The sequence below is a fragment of the Pimephales promelas genome, chromosome 2, assembly GCF_988280905.1.
Source record: "Pimephales promelas chromosome 2, fPimPro1.hap1.1, whole genome shotgun sequence".
Lineage (NCBI taxonomy): Eukaryota > Metazoa > Chordata > Actinopteri > Cypriniformes > Leuciscidae > Pimephales > Pimephales promelas.
In genome coordinates, this window is record NC_142770.1 from 48,724,156 (window position 1) to 48,751,014 (window position 26,859).

General features: G+C 41.3%; 1 protein-coding gene and 1 pseudogene across 1 annotated transcript; both read right to left on the bottom strand.

The window, feature by feature from the left end:
* Positions 1 to 3,075: 3,075 nt before the first annotated feature.
* On the bottom strand, positions 3,076 to 4,539 carry LOC148997689 (uncharacterized; annotated as a pseudogene).
* A 10,537-nt stretch (positions 4,540 to 15,076) lies between these two features.
* Positions 15,077 to 15,957, bottom strand: LOC148997690 (uncharacterized). Its single transcript, XM_089119106.1, has 2 exons — positions 15,764 to 15,957; positions 15,077 to 15,458 (listed from the first exon to the last, which is right to left on the bottom strand). Exons 1-2 carry the CDS (start codon positions 15,926 to 15,928, stop codon positions 15,234 to 15,236), a joined length of 390 nt encoding a protein of 129 aa, XP_088975232.1. The 5' UTR covers positions 15,929 to 15,957; the 3' UTR covers positions 15,077 to 15,233.
* Between the last annotated feature and the right edge of the window lie 10,902 nt (positions 15,958 to 26,859).

Genomic DNA, 26,859 nt, shown 5'->3' on the forward strand with positions numbered 1-26,859 from the left:
CGGTTTTACCGTATGACATGTTGTTATACCATATGACACAGAGCATTTAACTGTTATTTCTTAATAGTTATATAACATATATAGTTTGCATGACTACTATGAATTAATATTAACATATATAATATATTTCTGCCTATTTTAAGCATTTTTTCACATTATTACAGATGCCTCTTTCTAGTAAGGAGAGGGGTGCACATTTCTGTGCAAAGCTAAGGGCAGATCCTGCAGCTAGAGAGGAGAACCCAGCCAAGAGGAGGGAAAGGGTATATGATGTGAGAGTATATGATGCCAGTAATGTTAGGATGTGCCAGTTTAGTCAGTATAGGCAGTATCTTATCTATAGGCCTGAGTTGAAGTCAGCATCACAATGTTTCTGGAAAGTGGCTTTATATACAGTGGGGCCAAAAAGTATTTAGTCAGCCACTGATTGTGCAAGTTCTCCAACTTAGAATGTTGAGAAAGGTCTGTAATTTTCATCATAGGAACACTTCAAATATGAGAGACAAAGTAAACACTGTAAACACCAGCTACAGTGTGTGCAAACCTGGTGAAGACTTACAGGAAACGTTTGACCTCTGTCATTGCCAACAAAGGTTATGTTAGAAAGTATTGAGTTGAACTTTTGTTATTGACCAAATACTTATTTTCCACCATAATTTACAAATAAATTCTTTAAAAATCCTAATGTGATTTCCTGGATTTTTTTTCTCATTTTGTTTCTCATATTTGAAGTGTAACTATGACGAAAATAACAGACCTCTCTCATTATTCTAAGTTGGAGAACTTGCACAATCAGTGGCTGACTAACAGGGTTGCCAACTCTCACGCATCTGGCGTGACACTCACGCATTCAGCCTCAATCTCACGGTCTCACGCTCAACATAGAAATCTCACGCTAAATTAAACATTCTTCTGGGCTGTATTTTTTTTTTGTTGTATTACTATAAGCAAGTTCAGGCTCCTAACTACTGATTGGACGCAGAGAAAAATCGCGGAAAAAGATGACACTGACACCGACAGACAGAGAAGTTTACTCCTGATATGGAAGCGTTTTGGCGCTTTTAAATGTGACGGAACGCAGTAGCGCGTCAGTTCAAACGGCACGTGATACAGTTGCCTAGGCTACAACACCCACAGGGCACGAGCAAAATACTGTATCTGGTAATCTCCCGCTTTATATTAACAAACTGTCAACACGGGCTTTTGCGATGCACAGAGAGACGCTGCGCTGCCTATGACCTTGAACGTGAGTTGAGAGCGTACATTTGCACTACGTGCCTGTCTTTTTAGCAAAAAATATATTTTTCACTAAATATCTACAGTGGCGTAGGGCGAGGGCGTGAAGTGCTGATAGCAAACTTTGACGCGTTCGACCCGAGTTCGAATCCGGCTTTTGCCTTTTACTCTCTCTTCTCATCTGGTGTTTTCAAGGGTCAAGGGTTTATTTCTTACAAGTGAAGAAATTAGGACAAAACTATTGTAATTTTCCTATACAATAGTGTAAGTAAAATATACTTTTGAAATATTCATTTTCATTTACAGCAGCCTACATTTATAGACTAGGTAATAGGAATAATTATATAAATCATTATTACATTATTATAATAATCGTTTGGCATCCTAAAAGAGACTGAGACTTTATATCATAAAGTCTTTATATCATAGACTTTATATCATAACTAAAAAGATGTTTGATCCCTCTTTAATGTCCAGGTACAAGTCGAGGCTTTTGCTTTGTTGAATGTCACAGTTCATGATTTGAAGCCAGTTAAAACTCTTAATTTTGAGCTCTCAAAGAGCACCAGATTGATGCATTTAACCTTAAAATGTACAAAAATTTTCTTCCGGGGGAGCATGCCCCCGAACCCCCCTAGAAGGACAGAGGTCTCAATATAGTTACTAAATCATATGGGAAAGAACAATAATTTATGAACTTTACTCCCAAAACTGTTTTTTCAGTAAAACATAATGCCAAATTAAAATTGGACAAACTATACATTGTGCCCTACAAGATCTTGTGATTCCCCCCCCCCCCCCCCCCAAAAAAAAAAAAAAAATCTCACTCCAAGCAAAACTCAAAAGTTGGCAACCCTGGACTAAATACTTTTTGGCCCCACTGTAGATATATTATTCACGTGTGTGTGTGTGTGTGTGTGTGTGTGTGTATCTCACTGTTGTAAATCTAACTGATATTGTCATGTTTTACATATAGCACGTCCCATGTGTTCCTTGTACTGAAAGAGAGTTGAGTTGACTAAAAGAAATGTTCATGTGTTGGGAAATATATTCTACTGTTAAAAAAAGGTTCACTTGAGATGCCTGTTTCTTTGAAATCATTTTGAATTGGCCTACATCAATTTATTACATTAAAAATGCAATGAAACATTGAAATTGTACTATGTCATATGGTAAAACATTGAATTTTAAAAGAAATAAAAATAGATACTTTGTTTGTTTACAAGGTTCATGAAAATAATGGAGGAGAGCTAGTATGATATACACATATATATAACTTCAAGGCATTTTTGACTAATTTCTTGCAAAAAAATAGAACAAATGTCCATAGATGACATGCTGTGGTTGTAAAAAACAAAATATCTAGTATTTGTGGTGTAGGTGGTTATATTTTGCAACTTGTTATATAATACTTACAGATCAACTTTTACATTCATGGTTGTTTTTAACTGTGTCATGAATATTACATTTAATTTATTCCTAAAAATCACTTCGTTTTATTGTATGACATTTTCAAGGACTGTATACAAAGAAACACATTAAAATGTCATATATTGTTATTTTTTATAAAGGGCACTAATAAAAACAAAAAATATACACATAGATGTACACAAAAAATGCTATATTTACTTTGTCCTTTAATTTTTATTTTTTTACCGTTTTGAAATTCTAAAACGTCACTGACAGCTTTTGTTTTCAAGTCCTGTATTTGTAGTAGCTGTGTTTTAGCTGTGCTGCAGGTACTGCCAACAAAAGCAATGTTCAGTAGTTTAGACTGGCAAGGCTTTTCAAATAGGTTGGAGGTTTGGTGTTTTGGGATGACACTGCAAACCAATTTGTTCATCTGTTTTTTTTTTTAGTTACAAAAGCTACGCTGCCATCTTGGAGCAAAGAGCAGCTGTCCCTTTGCTTTCCTGACACTGGCTGCAGGCGAGTTTGCTTCTGTTTCGTATTTTTTTGTGTGCATGCTCCTTCTCTGCCATTCGCTTAGCCACTTGCACCATAAAGGGTTATGGCTGGTCTTGACAAGCTTCTTGATGGTTTTCAGATGGTTCTCAAAAGGGAAAGCAGATATCTCATTTAAGGAACAATCAAAATGTGCAACATCTTCATGGAGGTGTTTTATGTGATGCACATTGTAGACAGTGAATTTATCTCCATAGACCTCAGCGCTGTTGATGACAAAATGATTAAGGAAGTCTGCTGCATATGGTAGAAAGTGGTTTCTCTGCTCGCGATCTGCGGAAAGAAGGATCGACATTCCAACTGTCAAGCAAAGGAAGTGGTGGTATAAATCCGGGTCCACAACTCCATGGAGTATCACTGGTCCAGTGTACAGCAGGAACTGTCGGAACTCAGTGGCTTTCCATTTATCCAACTCCTGAAGGGATCTGGGCTTCCTTGCCATCTCACTGGGCATTGAGTTCCTTAGTTTAATGAGCTCACTGGAGAGTTCAGCTCTCTGTCTCGGAGAGAGTTTACGAGGTAGTACAGGATGCGCCTTACAACCCCAAGGCAAACAAGGTGCATGTAATCAAGAGCAAAAGAGCTGACACATGGGATGCCTGCTCTGATCAGTGGTGTCTCCCCATTCTGGTGTTTGGCTCTGTAGGCCATCTGGCTGAACTTTTCATCTGTCCTGCTAGGGGATGTATCCTTGCTGTTGAACACTATTTTGCCCAACCATTCACCCTCCTCTTCACACCTCTCACAGCTGTGGTATCCAGTGTGGTAGATTATATTTTTCAAGAAAGCTCTTGCTGGAGCCTCACAGATAAAGGCTTTTATGTCAACCTGTATGACATTCCCCTTGTGTTGGATTCCAATTTCCCTGAGCCTCTTGATTTCTTCTACCAGGTCTTGGACATAGTCTTCCAATGGTTCAGGTTTTGTCATTCCACTAAACAGGCAGATGATAAAAGGCTCAAAACCCTCAACTTTTGCCAGCATGGACCAGAATTGAGCAGCACTAGATCTGAATAATGGCACACCATCCACATTAATGGTGACAGCAATGCGATCTGGTGAAGCTGGGCACTGCAGAAGTGTGCTGCGTTTACCAGTTTCCAAACCATAATAGATGTATTCGCCGTTACATCTTGCCTGGCATTCCACTACTTTTGGAGTACAAAGCAGTGTCCGTGAGTCCTTGGGCAGGTCACCGTGTCCATGATTACGTAGAACTTGGAGCATGTCATTGAGTGATTTGTGTGATTGACTATTGACCACTGCCCAATCTGCCAAGTCTCTAAATAGGTCCAATCTGTTGTCATCTAGGTCATCAGCTACAGGCGCCTCTTCCATCACTTCGTCTTCTGTTTCTGGACCTTCAACACTGTACTTTCTCGATCCCTGCCATCATCCACAGCATCAAACTCATCATCATCCCCATAGGACATGTCATCCACAAACTCTTCTTCACTGTCATCTTCAGCTAGTTTATTTACCATAGAATTGACCTTCCTCCAGTTTTTAAGATAATCTGAGGCCATTTTAACAAACCAACAGATGTCTGTAGAAAAAAATCATATAATAACAGCTATTGTTTTATAGTTTTACTCAGTTTTTTATGGTTAAATCAAATTGCATTTGTCAAAAAGAATGTCTAAATTTTCATTTTAATTTAATTGTTTTTTGTTTTGTTTTTTGTAAATCTAATTTATTCTGAAGCAGTATTCTCATCAGTGTTCTATCAGCTTTTTAATTGAAATTTGCATTTTTGTGATATTTGGTCTTTTTTACCTTTAGGCTATACGTTTTTTTATCTTATTAAATTTATGCTTCATCTTTCATTTTAAATGCTTAAATTTGCTCTGAAAAAAAGCACAACGGATTTAAACAATGTTATGATATTGTTTTAAATATTTTTTGAAAATACAAAAAAAAAAGAGGGAACAATTACAAACATGGAACTAAACCGCCAATAGGTGGCGGCAATTGAACATCTTTATGATTGAGTAATTGAGGCATTAATTTAAAAGATTTGTTCAAATGGCTGATTCATTAAGTAGCCTAATGAAACGAGTTGGCTGTGAGATGCATGTTGTTTGGAACTATTTTTGATGCTGCAAATATGACAAAATATCAAATTATGTCTCATAAAATGTAAAATAAATTATTTGGTAAAAGCATGACAAAACTGAGAAATCAGAAACATTATAAGAGCAAGGGTTCAACAAATGATAATTATTGTTGAAAACTGTAAAAATATTATTATTTCTCAACTGTCTTTATTATTATTATTATTGTAACATACTTTGTTGGATTATACATGACAGAATCCAACAAAGTCTGTTACTATAATACCTGTTGTACTGGCGCTCGTTTTATGTATTTTTCCCCTCGGGGCTTGCCGTAGAGACGAATGGGTCATGCGCACTTGGTACTGGAGTGTCGCGGCCATAGCGGGTTTTTGGAGTTAGTATTCTGATATGTGGTATAATAAAGTGGAGAAGAGTTAAAACTGCTATGTTTATTATTTATTCAGACTGCTACCCTTAACCCCAGAAGGTTAAGTACCCCTGCGACTGTTTTCTCAAACTTAAACCAACACCGTGACTTTGCGCAGTTGTGCACGCGCGAGATTATGCGCATGACTTAAACGCTGGCAGGCAGCAACAGTTGTAGGCAGGTATATTGATCATGATGTCAGAATTTTGTACCTTTTCGTAAGGGTAGCCCTTTATAAAACCCTGTAGGCTATATTATCTATATTATGGTTATTATTAATAGTGAATAAGTTATTGAATTTGTCATGAAGATGTGACCATTTCTTCTTTTTATGTAGGCTTAGGCCTACTTAATAATATTAATATTTAAAAAAAATGGAGGGGTGCCCTTTTTCAGTTTCAACACATGCCCCACAAAAGGTCTGTGCACGGCCCTGGTGTCGGCTGCCACCGTAATGACGGTAGAGGAAGGGCATTCACTCTTGTCCATCGAGTTTTCAGCACTGCTGCAAGACACTTTAGCACCTGGTTGTGCCGCCAGGAATTATGTCCTTGGGTGAGGCTGGTCTTGCATTACACTACGATGGGTTTCAGTGTTGGGCGTCTATGAGTTAAAATGTTTCATTAACCCATTTATTCCCCAATTTTTCTCAAACACAAAAATATCCAAATCCCGCGTGTGGGGTGTGGGGTGTGTGGTGTTAGGAGTGCGTGTGGGGTGTAACCATGGGTGTAACTGGTAACTGGGGCCCTCGGTGAAGGGGGATGGGGGGGCCACAAAGATATATATTGAGTTGTTGTGAGGGGCCCAACCCTTGGTTCTGTGACCGGGGCCCAGCAGCATTTGCCCTGTTACAGACTAATCAGAACGCAATGAACATGGCAAATCTGAGATAGGATGACTTGTATGACTTACAACAAGCAGATGGTAATCGAAGAAGCTGAAAAAGAGAGACGAAAACAATTATTTATTTTATAAATCATAAAAAGGCTCAAATGTATAAATTGTATGATAACATCGGAAGATAAGAACAAATAAGCTATATGAGTTCTTTTACTATTATAAGTTTTTTTTTTAAATGTTATTTATTTTTTTGTACTACAGTGGCTTAACTTTGTTTTAAAAAGTGGGCAGGACAGGTGTTTGTGTATGCAACGGCGTTGGAGCGCGTGTCTGTGTGAAGACTGAGCGAATCACAACCTGGGGCCTCATTTATAAAACTTTGCGTAGGATTTGCGTCAGAAGTGGCGTACGGATGAAACATAGGGCGTGCGTACGCACAGAAATATTCGGATTTATAAAACCGTGCGCACGCACATCCTACGCATTTTTCCCTTCATAAATCACAATCAGTTCTAAATGTAGCGCAGCTTTTGCGGCTTCATGTCACGCCCATAGTTGCCCATAAATAGTCCTTGAAACGGCCAAAAGTTAATATTCATGAATTGCGAAATCATGTTAAACACAGAGAGGAAATAAAAAAAAATATGTAAACTTCACTCAATGTAAAGAAGAAGTTGGCGAGGTGGAAAAGAGGAGAGAAATGTTGTTTGGAGGGCACAGTGTGGGCATTACTAATGCCAAAAAGGCGCTTGAGTGGCAAAAGGTTGCAGACGCCGTAAATGCTGTGTCCTCACAACCTCGGACTGTGGTCGAAATAAAAAAGAAATGGTCGGACATCAAAGTCGAGGCAAAAAAACGTCTAGTCATTAATTCAAGAGGTGGCCAAGGAGTTGGGCGAAATCAAGACTGTCCTAACTGAAATAAACTGCATTATGAGGGAATTCTTGAATAAATAATATATTTTTCCACACCTTTTGTTATGAAGATGATGCGTTCACTCCGAATCCTTCCATTTAATCGCCACATCTTCTAAGAGCTCAATATCAGCCATTGTGCGTCATTATACGCATTGTGATGGGGCATTTTATTTACATCCATTTAATTCTGCATCGGACAAGCTACGGATGTCGGTTATAATCTACTTGGAAATGGGAAATAGTTCAGCGCAAATGTAATTTCTTGCAGCTTTCTGAATGGTTGAGACACGTCATAGGCCTATGTTATTTTATCAAAAATAAAACAAACTAAAGGCATATGCATGAATACCATGATTCCGTATGGAATAAAGTAAAAAGACATTTTTACTATGAAAACAACTTTCCCCAGTGGACAAATTATATTTATAGATCTATCTATATATCTCCCTAATTATCTATCTGACTTACTATCTATCTACAACTTTCCCCAGTGGACAAATAATACACTAGGCTATATACAGTATCTCCCTAATTATCTATCTATCTATCTGACTGACGATTTAATTGCTATATCTGCTCCGTTAGACGAACATATTGGCGAGAATATCAGTTTGTACATTATTTCTTTCTGTTTACCATCTTATTTATGAGAATGAATTGCATACCAATATTAGCCTATAGCAGAAAATATTTCACTTTCTTTTTGGAAATGTGTTAATTTGCATTTCTGTTACATATCGATCAAACGGGTGTTCGTGTAATTGTAAGCTGTTAAGACTTGCTTTGTGAAGTCTTCGTGTTATTTATGAGAGGCAGTATTGTCATTTATTTTACACAACCGTCTACAGTTTCACACACTTTCACGTATTTTTTCCAACTGCCGACGGTGTCGCCATTTCTCATTTCACCCGTTTTTGTGCGTACGCCTGGGTCAGAGCTTGCGTGAAGGACCGCACATTTTACCGTCAAGTTTGTTTTTTATAAATACCAACTATTGCGTAGAGAGCGGCGTACGCCTTCTTTTGTGCATACGCAACGTTTATAAATGAGGCCCCTGGTCACAATTGAGAACACCGTAATCCGCGCCACTGATAGCAGCCAGCGGCAACCAGCTTGATTTAATTTGATTTTGGAAACTCTACTAGCCTACTACTACTACTTCTAATACTACTATTTATAATAGGCCTACTGTTCCTCTAAAGTGACGTTAACATGGCAAACATGACTCTCTAATCAAAAGAGCGCGCCTCTCAATCAGCTGCATAAGCGCAAATGACGTCATAGATCCAACGGTATTTAACGGCATTTAACTGCAGATTGTATAGGAAAAGACGGAAAGACGCTTGCAAGATGTGGACCTGTACATTTACTAGTAAAATACAGTCAATTAACTTTTCCAAATGTTCCTTGATATTCACTTTTATGCGAGAACTTATTTTTAGTGGTAAAAATAGCTAAGAAAATCAATCAGGCTCACATTCCCTCACAGGCCAGCCCGCAGGCTCACATATAGTCTGTAATAATATATCCTCTGTCTGGTTATATTGTTAATTGTTATATTCGTAGTGTTATATTTGATATTTTCAGTTGTAAATGCAATTTAAATCATTTGGTTACATTAACTTTAGAAATAACGTTACCCCCATAAATGTAGTGATCCAGAAGAGAGAGCATGCGCGATAAGGATTAGGCACTGAGACAGCGGTTTATATACCCTCGGCCAGATTCGCGGGCTTAACACGTGAGCATAAATACAAAGTTTAAATATTTTCTTAATTTTGTAAAATGTAATGTATATTCATACCTTTTGTTATATTAGTCTGACATTAAATTACATTGATTAATTAATTAATTAATTAATTAATTACACTCCGGGGACGGGCCGGATTAACCACAGGGCAACTGGGCACTTGCCCGGGGGCCCACGACATCTAAGGCACTCGGGAGAGTCGGGAATTTCCCCGGTGGGCCGGTAGTGTTTCGAGGCCGCGAGGGCCGGTAAAACGGAGCGTATGTGTTAAGTCCCTGCCTTTTAAGAAAAAAGACGCCTAAAGCTAAAGTGGCGTAGATCGTAGAGCGCGAAGCGCGTGCGTTGTTGATGCACTCGACCCAAGTTCGAATCCGCCTTTTGCCAAAGTCTCTTCTCCCTTTTCCCAACACATATGAGATATAAAGTACCCAACAAAGGTCTCTAGCGTTATATTTTGCCAATGAACTAAAATCGAAACCATGATATGGCTTTTGCCTTTATAAAACAGCACAAGACTTTAGAATAGGCATTCTGTTCGTGCTGGGTGATTTTAAAGAAAAGTGTGCACTTTGCTCACGCGATCAGGTCATCTAGTGTTTTCTCCTAAATAAGCTCAAGGGTTTATTTCTTGCAAGTGAAGAAATAGAGAACGTATTTTAATTTTCCTATATTATAGTGTAATATAGGCTAAAATATAGGAAATATTCATTTTCATTTATATAGGCTAGTATATTTATAGGCTATATGGATTTTACGTCATATAGGAATAATTAGGCCTATGTAAATCATTATTACATTAGGCTATTATAATAATTGTTTGGCATCCTAAAACACCACTGATAATTTAATGTACTGAGACTTTTGTATAGGCCTAACTAAAAAGATGTTTGAGCCCTCTTTTATTGTCCTGGTCGATTTAAATCCAGCCCAGTCTGGGGTTTATGGAGTGTGTTTTTTTTTTTTCCTGGCTGCAAAAAACTGTCCCTCCATTTTTTATTATAATGAAAACGGTGGGAATGCCATGCATATCCCTACTTTAAATTAAGAATAAAGATTTTTGAAATAAAGAATAAGACCATCAATGTAACGTTAACTCTCATATAGAACATAATATAAAAGTAGCCTATGTTTTCTTCTATAAGAGTGAGGTAGAAAATAAAGACCTACCGAAAGGACAAATGGTGTGCTGGGCCTGGGACAGGTGCCGATGGCTGTGATGAAACAATTTAAGGCAAGGTGCAGGCAGTGCACAAAGCATGACAGAAGATTTGTCATGTTTGTCATTTGTCATTCAAATATTTGTCATGTTTTCATCCTCCAAATATCATGTTAATTACTTAACAGAACCCAAATGGAGATTAGCACTGTTTAACTGACCTTTTTGTTTACAATGAATGTGAATCCCCTCTGCTAAACATCTCCATTTGTGTTCCTCATAACATGTTTGGAACAACATTATTTTCATTTCTTTGGTCGACTGTTCCTTAAGGATAAACTATAGTTTCTTTAGCCTTTTCAATTGATCCTGTTAATATATATATATATATATATATATATATATATATATGAAGATGTTGAACAATGATTATTAAATCAAACAACAATATTGATAATGATAAATTAAAAGTTAAATATTTTTCTTTTCAAAACGCTATATAAATCCTTTTTTTTTTCCAAAAAATGGATGGTTTGTCTTTTAATGCTCATTGTCACTAATATAAACACAACAGTTTTTAAGTTGGCTTGTGAAAGTTTGGAACAGAAAGTTTGAAGAAGTTTAAAGTAGTTTGAAGTTTAAATTAGTCTAAAGTTTAAATTAAGTTTAACGTTAGATAGATAGATAGATAGATAGATAGATAGATAGATAGATAGATAGATAGATAGAGTTAGAAAGAGATAGATAGATAGATAGATAGATAGATAGATAGATAGATAGATAGATAGATAGATAGATAGATAGATAGATTTTATTTTATCAGTGATATTTTAAAATGTTCATTTTAACTTTTATAGACCTTATGTAGCCCCGCCCCTTTTCAGCGCTAATCTGTCTTTTGACTTCCTCTTGCATACATAGGTATGAATGAACTGCTCATAAAAAAAAAATCCCGGTCGACATTTGTTAAGACATCTACTTTACAATGATAAACATTACAATGCTCATGATAACTTTTGTTAACTCTACAATAAGTAAATCGACTTCACCAGCTAATTACTCCTTGACAACGTTGCCATAGAAATATACAGAGCGACCGCAAAAACGGAAGTTCAAAGACAATATTCTAAAGAAGACGGCGCCCATGTTTCTCTGGTGCATAATAAGGTCTAGCAACAACTAGTAATAATAAGGAAATTACACGGCTTATGTGAGGAATGGATGGACGCGCGTTGTCACAGTAACCAGGTGAAGGTAATGAGGAAATTACATTTTGAGACACAATTGCTCCCTCTAAAATGGACAAAACGGCATATTGGACATGGTTAAACAATATCTACAACACAATCAAAATTAATCTATTATGACTCTGCACTATTGAGGTGAAATGTGAAGAAAAACAGTGTTGCGTCATTACAGTTAAAGATGCTCACGTGACATGCAAGATTACTTTTTTCAGCGTTTAGCATTACCACCAATCACAGAAGTCTCTACTGAGCTCATAATGCAATAACCAATCAGGTTAGTATAGATCATAGACATATAAGGTGTGTTCGACATCGCCTGCGGCTGGATGCAACCGATCGGCGAGAACAGCCGCGTGCAGGCGGGGAGGAGCTGCAAACGGAGACGTGAAGTCGGACAATTTCTGGTTCCCGTAGTGACGGCTCACGTGGTGTTTGCATGCTTATACGACAGCTGAAGTGAAATAAATGCAATATTTGCCAAATAAACAGATATTTTTAGACACATCTTCATTTAATACTTTACTGCTTCATACAGCATCTGTTTGAACTAGTATAAAGTTCAAAATAAGCCTATAATCAATGACGTGGAATCAACGTTTTTTAATCAGTTTTATTTTGATAAACATGATAAACAAGACACAATATAACATTGCGACTACATGAAAAGAGTGTTTACTGTTATAAAATACTGATTTGTGAGCTTTAGTGGAACTAAAGGTGTGAGAATAAACACGAAACGCACGTCATCGTTGTCATGCGGTGAATCCAGCGAATCGTGGAACAGCTGTGACATCATCAGAGCTCGTGCAGCCGCTCTTGAGAAGCTGCGCTGGCTGAGTCCTCCGGCTACTCTCGTATCGCTCTCGCGGTACTTTGATGGCATATGTCACAGTCACGTGGAGTCAGCGCTGCATCAAGTCGGACAAAATTTCTAACCGGCATGCACTGTTTCAAGTCAGCCGACGATCGGTCTGCGCAGAGCTGCATGAAGTCGAACAAGCCTATACACTAGACCTCAACTGGGGGTTCTAAGATTCCTTTCTGGAATCAATGATAAATACATGTCTGACCATTGGAACAAACCAAAAAACAAGAAAAATCGCATTCATGATGATTTGTGATGATTTTATTTGCGTTAGACCTGCGTCTACTACATTGACGCTGATGCATTAAAGTGGAGGGGCTCCCCTGTTTCAAGATGGCGGCTCTATTGACGCATTCGTTCCAATGAACTGCCGTATCCAAGGTGAGGTCTAGTGTATATGTCTATGAGTATCCACAAGTTTCCGAGGGGCGCTCCTGTAAAAAATAAAGTGGGTGAAACTTCCGGTGAGGCGGCGGAAGTAGCATTCCAATGGTATTTTGTGTGTTAGTTAGCGAAGAGGCTAGCTGTTTTTCGGAGAATTATTTTACTATTTAAAGACACAAATCTTTATGAGAGATGTCGTTACGGAGCTCAGGGGCAACATGTGCTGTTCGCGGTTGTATGTATAACCGGACTAAACTAATTTAGTGGCTTAAACGGGATTGTTTTGAACATAAGCTGAAAACGAAATCAGAGTGATCCTGCCAGAGCCCGTCTCTGATCCTGCCAACGACTGTAGTTTCCATCACCTCCCAAAAGACGACGAATCTTCCTGTGTACATTTGTTTAAATTCTTAATATTCTATAAACTCTATCAGCATGTGATTGGCTGTTCGCTACTGATGTTACACCTAAACTCAGCATCAAAGCCTGTGTTGACAGAATACCAAATGTGCCAGTTAATGTATTCAAGCAGCACATTCATTTATAATTTTGAATAAACTCCAAAGCACAATGACTAAGTGTGTATTTTTTATTTTAATAGTTTGTCAGCTCACACAACTGTCTGTCACCATGCCTTGATGAGTATTGATTATTAATAATGTTATTATAATACTCCCAATCAACTACTGCGGAGGGTAAAGGTACTGTTATTTCACCCTTTTTAATTTCGTTGAGGTTGTGTTCCCACATCGTTAGCTAGTTTGGATCGCTATAACTTGAATGACTGTCAACTGTTGAATGAACGAGTGTCAAGCATGTCAAATTGCGCTTTGTTTACTTCCAACCGGAAGTCGCGCCCACTTTTGACGCAAGGCCTCATGGGGCGTAGGGAACTTGTGGATAGGTTAGTTACCGATGAAGAAAGGTAATGCTAATTCGCGGGAGTTCCTCGTTCAACACCTCAGTCAGATTGCGAATTCTGTCGGGGGAAAGTGCAGATACGATGTAAGAAAGATTTTGATTTATAATTTTGTTTTTCATGCTACTAAAATAATAATGTCTTGATTTTCTTATGCATAAAAGCAATTAACTACTTCATAAACGGTTCTTGACTGTGCGACACACAAAAAACGTTTACTATATGATTGTAATGACTTTTAATAATTTTATCACGAACAATGTTCGACAATAATGAATGATGCTTTTCACTTACAAGTTAAAGCGTTGTTTTGAAAATAGCTTCAATCTTTTGGGGAATGCTGTCTGCTAGATGTGTGAATTCTTACATTTAATTAATTAATTAAAACAAATACAGGATTTGGTCTGAGATGGGCTCTGAAAAAAAAAATTTTATTTTCTGAATTAAATTCATGATTTGTTTTATGAAGTTACGAAGAAACGACAATACATTGAATTACAATAAAAAGACACAATAGAGCGGAAGAAATAAGTGTAGAAATTAAAATGTGCAATGCTAAGGAAAAACAGTTACAGCATCTGAAATAGCATTATTTAATGCAGCTCACACGGAATGAGTAATGACTTAATAAGTAAAGGACTTTTTTCATGCTTCGATTTAAACATGAAATGTTTAATACTTTACTTTTGAAATAATTTCAAATTTAACTTAAAATTTAAATGTTATTTTAAAACCGCCACTAGGTGGCAGCAATTCACTTTTATTGAGTGATTAATTAAGAATCAACCGGTGCTTTTAAAACTCGTGTTTTTGCTATGGGTCTGTGGAATTTATGCAGTTTTATTAAACATGTATGTAATTTTACTCCTAAATTGAAAAAACCCGATTCTAAAACTCTTGAGGGAACCTGAGGGGATTTTAATTTCATAACTGTTACCATGTTGTCCTGAGTCGGGAAACACTGGATCACGATGTGATTAAAAGTGCAAGCTTCACTTTTTTACAATCAGGATAGGATTAATATTTGACAGGGACTACATTCTGTTACATGTATGACAAATGTATGACTTTGTTGATAGATCTCAATTAATGTATTTTGCATTATATTTGTGTAATTTCACACTTGTTATAAGATTTTAACTTTTTTGTATCAATTCTCCCAAAGTGTTGCATTTAAATGGGTGACAAAGGTCCACGAATTTCTCGATCATTATATTGTATCACAACAGGTAAGCAAAACAGTGTTACTATTCTGCAGGTAATTAGAGGGTATGCATTATTGTCAAAAATATAAGGATGATAGACAAGACAACACTTTGAAACGTGAAATTATATTTTATTTTCGAACAAACTACAGAACAATAAACTAAACTAAACTAAACAATAACAATTAAATCATTTTCCCCAGAACACAAACACTTTAAATAAATGTAGAAAAATGGTTGAGGGAGCAGGCTATTCTCCAGGCTATTCTGAGCTCTCCCTCTCGCGGATCTGCAAGACCCGTCTATTAAGGTGCTTCAGCACAAGTTTCATAGGTAATCTTTTAATTAGGTCGTCTGGGTTGCCAGAAAAGACTGTGGATGGTACAATGAACACTTCCGATTTACTGCTGAGGAAGTGGCAGGTCTCATTTACGTCAGTGACACCAATGATTTCTGCCTCCGTTTCCTCAACCTGGGCCTCAGGTATCTGTGGAAAGAAATCAATGTGGGAAATGTCAGTGTATTAGTACTAAAAACACCTCAATGTAAGTATTTCTTTTTGTACAATTTTGCTTTTCTGTATATTAAATTCTTGTTTATTGACCTGTTCTATTAGAAAACACACTTGCAATTCTAGCCTATTATCAGATTACAGTCATGCTGATATTCTGAACAGTTTGCTTTTGTTGCTTTTGTTCATGTGATATTTATTAATTGAAATGTAGGTTTACATCTCCAAAAACGTTTCCTCTTTTTCAGTGTAAACTATGGCAGCAGTTGTGCATTATGTACCTGTACAGACGTGTAGGCTGAGGAGTGGAATTTCCCCTGGCCATTCTTAAAAATGCAGGGGCGAAGGTGTGTGAGCACCACCTCGTCACCCACGCAGAGGTCCGTCAGTGCCTCGTCTCTCCACAGCGACACGTCAAATGACTTGCCTCCAGACTGGAGCCGCATGTCCAGAATGGGGACATTTGTCCTGGTCATCCTCACGCCACGCAACTGGAAATAAACAGAGTACCCTAACAACCATTTTTTAACAGCTATATCTCAGCATCAGAACATTGTTTTGCGATGGGGGTTGGGTCTTTTGACTCATGCTAGCACACAGGAATTTCAATATGCTAAACATGCTAGCTGTGAATAGCTAAATGCTAATATGGATACTTTATAGTAACCATACGTGAACACTACCAACCAACTAACAATACCATAGCAACCACCCAGGACACCCTAGCAACCACCTAGCAACACCATAGCAACCACCCAGAATACCATAGCAACCGCCTAGCAACACCATAGCAACCATCCTGAACACCCTAGCAACTACCTAGCAAAACCCTAGCAACCACCCAGATCACCCTAGCAACTGCCTAGCAACACCATAGCAACCACCCAGAACACCCTAGCAACCACCTAACAACACAATAGCAACAACCCAGAACATCCTAGCAACCACCTAACCACACCATAGCAACCATCCAGAACACCATAGCAACCACACAGATCACCATAGCAACTGCCTAGCAACACCCTAGCAACCACCCAGAACACCTTAGCAACTGCCTAGCAACACCCTAGCAACCACCAAGAACACCCTAGCAACTGCCTAGCAACACCCTAGCAACCACCCAGAACACCCTAACAACCGCCTAGCAACACCATAGCAACCACCCAGAACACCCTAGCAACTGCCTAGCAACACCATAGCATCCACCCAGAACACCCTAGTAACCACCTAACAACACAATAGCAACAACCCAGAACATCCTAGCAACCACCTAACCACACCATAGCAACCATCCAGAACACCATAGCAACCACACAGATCACCATAGCAACTGCCTAGCAACACCCTAGCAACCACCCAGAACACCTTAGCAACTGCCTAGCAACACCCTAGCAACCACCAAGAACACCCTAGCAACTGCCTAGCAACACCCTAGCAACCACCCAGAACACCCTAACAACCGCCTAGCAACACCATAGCAACCACCCAGAACACCCTAGCAACTGCCTAGCAACACCATAGCATCCACCCAGAACACCCTAGTAACCGCCTAGCAACACCATAGCAACCACCATAGTAACTCTATCTATCTATGTATCTATCTATCTATCTATCTATCTATCTATCTATGTATCTATCTATCTATCTATCTATCTATCTATCTATCTATCTATCTATCTATCTATCTATCTATCCAAAATACCTTAACAACCCACTAGAAACACCCATAGCAACTTTATATTACTTTAAACTACTTTAAACTAAGTTAAACTTTAAATTAATTTAAACGTTTAAACTTCAAACTACTTTAAAATTCAAACTACTTTAAACTTCTTCAAACTTTCTGTTCCAAACTTTCACAAGCCAACTTAAAGTTTGTCTCGACGAACTTTTTAATCTAGTTTAATCAACAGTTTTTCTTCCGCAATCACACGTCTGCGCTTTGTTTCCCGGCGGACCCAAAATAAACGCGACACTGACGCCCCCCGGAAATCCGATAAAATTCAACCAATCAGATGACGACTTCGACATTCCTGAAGTGTTTCCAGTTAAGTGTACCATATGCATCAGACGTTTAGCCAACGTTCCGTGGGCGTGACGTCTGAGGCTGAGACAAGTGCTAAGTAATTTAGCTCAAATTACCTTAATTTAGCCAGGCAATGGAAAAATTAAACCTTTCTGTATTGGTTCTCAGTTATCGTGATTTATGCTGTAATTTTTATGGAATTTCCAACTTTGATGGGATACCTTTAAAATTATATCAATAATTCATATGCTTTTAGGCTTTCAACTTCGTGAGGGTTACAAAGAAATTATTCTTTATTTTCATCTTCATGTAAGCACCAGAGGAATGCAGAAGAACCTATTTTTAGATATTCAGTAACGGCATTAAAATAACTCACTTTTTCCGCCTGTCCATGGAGGGTTAGGTAGTTCCTCCGTGAAAAGATGTCCTCTTCCTCTCCAGTGATCGTCTGGATGGAGGAAACAGGGCCTTCACCAGCTCTTTGCTGATGACAAATGGTGCTGCCCTGAATTTTGTTGATGTTCGGCCAAAATATAAATTTTGTCGCCCATACTTGCTACTGATTGTAACATTTTTTTAAATAGTAGGTTGCTCCCTTATCAAAATATGAAGTCTCATTGTTATAGCTGCATAAAAATATATTTTTCCCATCGCTCAAGGTGCTAATTGATCTGGCCTTAAGTGATGCAATTTTAAAGTTTTTTTCCTTCATTTGAAAATTTGACTGCTCTTAATGTTGTTACATTTGGGTATTCAACTCAATAGATTTTAATATTCTTTTTATTATTTTTCTATTAATCTCACGGATCTCTAGGACCTTTTAAAAAAAATCGCCCCTCCCCCATACATTTTTTTAAAAGACTGAAATGGCCTTTTCAGTCTGAGAGTGAAACAGCCCTGAGAGAGGATGTCGGTATATCGGCCAAGGGGTCAGCATGTTGAATTTGGGGCCCCTGGGACATTTTGAAAAAAATCCCACTTGCCTATTAAATGATTGTATTTTGCCATAGTGGCCTCATGGACACCGCTTCGCAATGGCCGATTGACTAGGGGGTGACGTTTTCCGACTCGCCACGGCCCCCTGGTGCGGGCGGAAAAGTTTGGTGGCCCTGAGACCTCGTTTAGTGGTTGAAATATCAAAATAGGATGCAAAAAACACATTTTGAAACTGAATGAAAGCGTAGCGTAAGCTCTGCCAGGAAGACTCAATTGTCACGTCATTATTACCTTCTCATCTATCCCATCGCGTTCTAATTCGTGAAGTATAAAAGACCCTTACTAACACTTGTCTGAGTTCGCAGATGCTGACGCTTCACTTACCACCATCCTCCCCACCTCCACTAAGACGGTCTTTGCTCCATCCTTCCCACCACCACCACCAGGTCGGTCCCTTCCAAAACTCCAAGGGGGGGTCGGCTGCGCCCCTGCCTTCATCTTCAGGCAGGATATGCAGAATCCGTACCCTCGGATCGCGAGATACGGACGGGGCCTACGCCAAAGAACTTTATTGCATATAGGGCTTGCTGGGCTGTTAATAAAATGCTTTATTGTACAGTATCTTATCTCCCGAGTCTTTCTGGTAGAACTAAGATCAAAAAGGTCAAACCGACGAAACGAGCTGCCATAAACTCGGTGAGCTCCGTCATCTAGGGACCAAATGTTGAATTCATGTTCCGGGATATCAGTGCAGCATTAAGACAACGTTTCTTCATGTCTTCCACCATCTCTTTTCTTTTGTACTCCATGCTGGCTTCATCTTCACCATCAGGGAAGTTCGGTACAAAATTATTTTCAAACCTCTTAGGTCTTTTGATGTTTCTCTGAAGCTGCAGTCCTCTTCTTTTCCCACCATTTATGGATACCTCCAAACATCCAGCTCGACGCAGTTTTGAGCGGTAATGGGCTCTATGCATGTATTTCCAGTGAAGTTTATGGATGCTCGATAACTTCGTAGAGCGAAGCGAAAAACGATCAACGATCGAAACGATCGTAGAGTCCAATGCAATACCGAGAATTTATATTGAATTTTAGACTCTATGGTTATACTAAAGAAACGTTAGTCACAAAAACAGACAAAACAGACACCCCTCGTTGTGTTTATGCTTCTTTTTAAAATTATATTAAAGGGATACTTCTGTCACGGTGTGTGTGCAGGCAGAAGAGGACGAGGAGTCAGGATTCCAATGAAGACAATATATTTAATACCAATTACAGGCAGGAAGACGGGGTACACAGAGTAACATGCAACATTGACCGACAAGGACAGAATGAAACAGAGGGAACTAAATACAAGCAGGAATCAGACATAATGAGGTGAAGACAGGTGAAACAGATGAACAGGACGCTGAACGGGAGGCTGATGAGGGAGTGAGTTCAGGTGTGCAGACGAGAGGATCATGGGAAGTGTAGTGCTGCTGACAAGACAGGACGGTGCAGACGAAGACTGTGACAGAACTCCCCCCTCCCGGGAGGCGTGACCTCACGCCGCAGAACAGAGGAAGGAGGGGGGACGAACTGGGGGCTGAGCGGGGGGTGGCCAGGGCGGAGCAGGCAGAGGGCGTGGCCAGGGCGAAGCAGGCTGAGGGCGAGACCAGGGCGGAGCAGGCTGAGGGCGTGGCCAGGGCGGAGCAGGCTGAGGGCGTGGCCAGGGTGGAGCAGGCTGAGGGCGTGGCCAGGGCGGAGCAGGCTGAGGGCGAGACCAGGGCGGAGCAGGCTGAGGGCGTGGCCAGGGCGGAGCAGGCTGAGGGCGTGGCCAGGGCGGAGCAGGCTGAGGGCCAGACGGAGCCGGTTGGAGGCGTGGTGGGGCAGGCTGAAGGCGTGGCCAGGGCGGAGCAGGCTGAGGTTGTGACCATGGCTGAGCGGACCCTTCGGGCGGCCACGGCGGTGAAGACCCTTCAGGCAGCCATGGCGGTGAAGACCCTTCAGGCGGCCACGGCGGTGAAGACCCTTCAGGCGGCCACGGCGGTGAAGACCCTTCCGGCGGCCATGGCGGTGAAGACCCTTCCGGCGGCCACGGCGGAGATGACGGAGGGAGGAGCCATGGAGGGGGCAGGACTGACGACTCCAGGGAGCCGACTGATGGAGGCGGAGCAGGTGATCGAGGAGACCCGGGTGAGGCCATCGAGCCAGCGAGACCGGGCGATGTAGACGGGCTGGCGGGACATGGCGACACCAACGGCTCCGGCGACTGAGGTCGAGACGAGGATCCCGAAGACCGCGGCGCAGCCAGAGCGACCGAGGACCAAGGTGGAGCCGGAGGGAGAGAAGAGCCCAACAGAGCCCGAAGGATGGACTGACGAGGCAAAGCCAGAGGAGGGTAGTCCCAGGGCGAGGGCGGGTCGATGAAGGACCAAGGTGGAACCGGGGGGACGAGGAAGCCTGGAGGAGCTGGTGGGCTGAGAGGCCACGGCGGGGTTGAGGGAGGTAAGAGCCATGGTGGAGGTGATGGACCGGAAGGCTGAGGCAGAGTCCAGGTCGAGGAGGTTCGAGGAGGAGACCGGGGATCTCCCGACCCTGATGGAGTAGGTGGCCGGCAGACCCACGACGATTCTACCTCCTCGAAGCACTCCGGGGAAGCAGTGGGGCTGTCAAGCAGTGGTGGGGAGACGGTGAAAACATGATGGATGGGAGGAGGTGGGAGAGGGAGGCTGGGTGGGATCCTGGTCTCGGGCTCTGGCTGGACGGTCTCGGGCTCCGGCTGGACGGTCTCGGGCTCTGGCTGGACGGTCTCGGGCTCTGGCTGGACGGTCTCGGGCTCCGGCTGGACGGTCTCGGGCTCCGGCTGGCCGGTATCGGGCTCCGGCTGGACGGTCTCTGACGCCGGCTGGACGGTCTCTGGCGCCTGCTGGACGGTCTCTGGAGCGGGCTGGACGGTCTCTGGAGCGGGCTGGACGGTCTCTGGAGCGGGCTGGACGGTCTCTGGGGCGGGCTGGACGGTCTCTGGAGCGGGCTGGACGGTCTCTGGGGCGGGCTGGACGGTCTCTGGAGCGGGCGGGACGGTCTCTGGGGCGGGCTGGACGGTCTCTGGGGCGGGCTGGACGGTCTCTGGGGCGGGCTGGACGGTCTCTGGAGCGGGCGGGACGGTCTCTGGAGCGGGCTGGACGGTCTCTGGAGCGGGTTGGACGGTCTCGGGTGCGGGCTGGACGGGGCTGGACGGGACCAGCGTGGAGGAGAGCTCGGGCTCGGCGGGGCTGGACGGAACCAGCGAATAGGAGACCTTGGGCGTTGGCTGGACGGGTGAAGGAACCGAGCAGGTGGTCAGGGCTGGAGATGGTGGTTGAGCGGCGATGTCATCAACCTCACCAACAGTGAAGGTTGAGCCGCTCAACCACAGCACCTGATCCAGGTACTCAGCGAAGGTCCCTGGGTACTCCGCTGCTGGAGCTTGCTGGTACAGTTCTTCATCCAGCCCACCCCAAAACACTGACTTCAGAACCTTATCAGTCCAGCTTACCCCATTGGAGAGTTCCAGAAACTTGGAAATATAGTCCTCCACAGGGATCCCGTCCTGAAAACAATGGACCAGAATGTCGGCTGGGTTGAAGCGGGAGCGATCAGCTTCCATGCTTTTAGTGGGTCGGTCAATCTGTCACGGTGTGTGTGTGCAGGCAGAAGAGGACGAGGAGTCAGGATTCCAATGAAGACAATATATTTAATACCAATTACAGGCAGGAAGACGGGGTACACAGAGTAACATACAACATTGACCGACAAGGACAGAATGAAACAGAGGGAACTAAATACAAGCAGGAATCAGACATAATGAGGTGAAGACAGGTGAAACAGATGAACAGGACGCTGAACGGGAGGCTGATGAGGGAGTGAGTTCAGGTGTGCAGACGAGAGGATCATGGGAAGTGTAGTGCTGCTGACAAGACAGGACGGTGCAGACGAAGACTGTGACAACTTCACCTCTGGCAAGATGAAGGTGTATTTAATATTGGTCATTTATATAATAGAAATGTGAAATTATTTTTGAAATTGAAGCTTTGTAGACTGAGAAAATGCAGAAAATGTATTTTTTACTCATGTGGCTGAAAGACTTCAACTCCCAGAACGCAATTGCTTTGCTGCCCTTACGAGGCCACTCCCAAACCACGCCTACCGGTTACAGACGGCAGAATCCAAAAATGGATACAACTAGGCTTGCTTTGATACATCGTGATATGATAAATTTCCATCGAAATGGTGCTAAATTACATTGTACCGGGATGTACTAGCCTAATGTAAATAACACGACTTAGACTTAAACATTAAAAAATATGATGCAAGACAGGACCATGTTAACAGAGTAGCTCTGCTTATGAACTGTTTTCCCCCAATTGACCCTTCGCTAAGCCCCGCCCTCCCTAGTTACTGTTGCTACGCCTGTCAAGCTTTCGCGGCTGGCCCATCTATTATAGTGTGGATGCACCCGGTGTCAGACATTCCCAATGAGATAATTACTCATTTTTGGCGAACAAGTGAAATATCTGAGAGAGCAAGACAAAAGGGACTACAGTATGCATTCGAGGGATATATTCACGACATTATAAGCAACCGATTAGAGAATAATTTCTTAAAAATTGAAGACGGTTTAGCCGCTAGCCGCGAGCATCAGATTCTCGCCCGTCCCAGCTCGAGTCTGTCTCGCTCCGGCCGCCTATTGTTCCTCCATCTCCCGCGACGGTTTAGCCGGTAGCTGCGAGCATCAGATTCTCGCCCATCCCAGCTCGAGTCTGTCTCGCTCCGGCCGCCTCTTGTTCCTCCATCTCCCGCGACGGTTTAGCCGGTAGCTGCGAGCATCAGATTCTCGCCCATCCCAGCTCGAGTCTGTCTCGCTCCGGCCGCCTCTTGTTCCTCCATCTCCCGCAACTGGCTCGTACAGGTAGCCGCGAGCATCAGATTCTCGCAACAGATCTTCGAAAACCCCTTCTGCCATTTCAACTTCAAAACTAATTTCCACCATCATGATTAGCATACTATACAAACTTTCTAAACAGACCAAGATGCTAGAGCCCGATAGCTTAGCTTCTAAAGAAAGATGGCTGACACGATGTTTACATTCTGTGAGTGAGATCCAGACCCTTATGGGCGCGGTGAAAACATGCGGAACACTGGCTGTAGTCTTAAGCCTCTGGCCCAAAAATCCTCCGATGACGCAAAATGACGATTTTTCTTCTTCTTCTTCTAGTTTAACAGCACTGAAAAAAACTGTTCAAAGCAGCCCAAATGAAGTCAATGGACGCCGAGCTTCAACGGGGAAATGCCATAGGAAAATGCATGCACTGTGACGTGCTACAGGTATGCATGAGAAGGAGAAGTCAGCCGACCTGCTATTTGTATTCTGAACGAACTCGTCTTCGAGATTACCGTGTTCTAACGCATTTTTACTCAATAAAATGTTAACACAATAGTACACATTTGACCATTATTTTTTTGACATTATAAGGGAAGCTGAGCTTCCCTTGCAGTCTTAAAGAAATCTCCACTGATACACGCACACATGTGTGTGTGTGTGTGTCTGTGTGTGTGTGCGTGCGTGCCCTCTTTGTGTGTGTGTGTGTGTGTGGTGTATATAGTTAGCCTGGTAATACCAGACTCTACTTCACTTTGCTTCGTAGACAGAGTCTGGAATGGCATAATAGAGAAGTGTTTTCTCTCTCGCAAGGGGGTGCTTCTCTGAAGTTTAAAATCATTGGTTACCCGTAAGCCAATCAGATAAGTTTATTTATGACGTATGTTATGCGCCGACACGGCCGCATCGAGACATTATGCATCGAACTCAAATCTATGATCGAACTTCCACTGTAGACAGGGAGCGGCGCTTTTGTAAGGGCTGCAAAATGTGTGCCAACCGGGAATGAACAATTCACAAACTAGGTTATTTATATGATTTACTGAGTTGCTGCCACCCCGCAGCATTAGCTTGCCCTGCTCTCACGAGCCATGACTGATTTAGCTTCCGCCGCCCCGCAGCGCCGCGAGGACGAGCCCCAGCCCCTGCTCTCACCCTTTACTGTCTATGGCTCTCACGAGTCAGGAATGATTTAGTTTCCGCCGCCCCGCAGCGCTCAATCGAGGGCGAGACCGAGCCGCTGCTCTCGCGAGTCATGAATAGGAAGTTTATTTTACTGATTTTCTGAGTCATTCGAGTCATTTTGCTTATTTAAGTGGCTTAATGTTATAATTTTAACAGCCAAATTCCCCGATCACATCCACCTACGCAATGTTGATCATATTCTGAATTAAGAAATCATAATGCAGTAAAAAATGATTTACAGGGAATCACTTTACCTTGCTTCCGAGTCTTACGTTCATTTGTCACGTGACATACACAATGAACAGATTGTTCATGAATCACATATCTGGGACTAATGCAGCAGGATGTCGAAACGAAATATGGTGGATTATTATTATGATAATAAGAGCGCGCCAGGAGCGTTCACAGCTGAGGAAACCGACGTTATTGTCATGGCCGTAAAAGACAGAGAACTGACGTAAGTTATGTCCTTATATAGTTATGCATATACTTATGGCCAAACAGGTCTGATCCGTCATTACTACAATTAGCCTGAAAAAAATGGGTAGCCTAAATGCTAAAGCTTGAAGTGACAATATTTGTCCTTGTTATAATGATTTGCAAAAATAAAAACGTCTGCACGCGCCGGTCCTAGCTGTAAACACTGATGATGCGAGCGAAAAACTGGAGTGAACATGGCTGTAAACGACTTTTGCTTCAGTTTGAAAAACCCCGGAATGTTCTCCATAACAGAGCGAATTGCATCCCGTGTCTTGTTTCCCATTTCTGCAGTTGTTTCGGTATTCGGTTTTCGATTTCTCTAACCTACAATGTACAAGGGGTTGAACCGACTAGTCGATTAGTCGACCTTAATGCAATGCCGTGACGCTTTAAGCTTGACGTCGACTAGTCGCGTTGATCATGTGACACTGTATGATTGCGCTAATTTTGATAGTCTATGGCCGCGTTACAGACGACAACAGATGAAGAGCCTAGAGGGTCATTGCAGCAAGAAAGCAGCATTGGTACATAAAGCGTAAACCTAACCGTCACTGGTGTTAAGACCAATCAGGGATGAGTTCCGAAATGGTATATGGTGGGGTCCGGATAACAGAATAGTACCAAAATAAAGTTTTAATATAGGGATGTAAAATAAAAATTAAAGGTGTCAAACACTGGATTTTATTATTACTTTATAATATCTCCTAAAGTGCATACATTATAAATTATAATGTTATTATATAATAACAATTAGTATATAATGTATACTATTACTATAATTTTTGCAACAAAATTGATCAATTTAGAAATTAAAGGCATTTTACCAAACCTGATTTTATCATCTGATTTGACGGGACGTGTCTGTATTACTTCAATATAAACGCCCACTAATGTTATTGGCAGACATGTTTGTATATGAAATAGCAAGTGTAACATGTGAAACTCTCTCAAAAACTTTTATTACATTTTACTATCGAGATTAACAAATCATCAAAACTATTAATCAAGTATTTAGATCTATTGCAACACATGAATTATTGCAGTGATGAGCACTGAGCAGATGACAGTCTAAACTGTAAACATGTCATATATTGGATATTAACATCCAATATTGTAAATGGCAGCAGCAGCTTTACATTGGTAGTCCAACACATACAGAGGCTAAGGGATACTCCACTTTAAAATTAAAATTGTCACCATATAGTCACCCTCATGTTGTTTCATACCTGGATTAATTTCTTTCCTCTACTGAACAGAAATGAAAATTTTTGAAAGAATGTCAGTAACCAGACAATTTCTGGTCCCATTGACTTCCATAGTATATATATATTTTCCTACTATGGAAGTCAATGGGACCAGAAACTGTCTAGTTACTGACATTCTTCTAAATATCTTATTTTCTGTTCAGCAAAAGAAATTCATACAGTTTTGAAAGAACAGAAGGGTGAGTATATTATGACAGAATATTCATTTTAAAGTGGAGTATCCCTTAAGCCTCCCCTTATTCCCTAAATTACACATATGATGTTTGTCAATTTAAAAGATGATTATGAAAGTCACAATTGTCAAAACAGAAGAATAACATTTAGTTTTATGTCAATGAACTGCATCTCTTGTCTCACACTATACTGCCCTACAAAGGCAAAGTGCAGTAACTACACAAACAAAGAAACAGAGAAAAAGGCCTTTAAAGTTTTCATACCAGCCAGTAAAACATGTTATGTGTAGATTATGTGGTAATGCATGTCCGAAATGGGACATAATTTAACCCAGATATTTTTTCACAAGACAGAACACATGTCATAAAGCCCATTACAAGTCTTAACTAATTTTTGACCAAATGTGTAATT

Excerpts from the sequence above, each read along its gene's own strand:
- LOC148997690 (XM_089119106.1), bottom strand. The coding sequence starts at position 15,928 with ATGCGGCTCCAGTCTGGAGGCAAGTCATTTGACGTGTCGCTGTGGAGA. Across the intron at positions 15,459-15,763 it reads CAGCCTACACGTCTGTACAG|ATACCTGAGGCCCAGGTTGA; the intron begins GTACATAATGCA and ends TTCTTTCCACAG.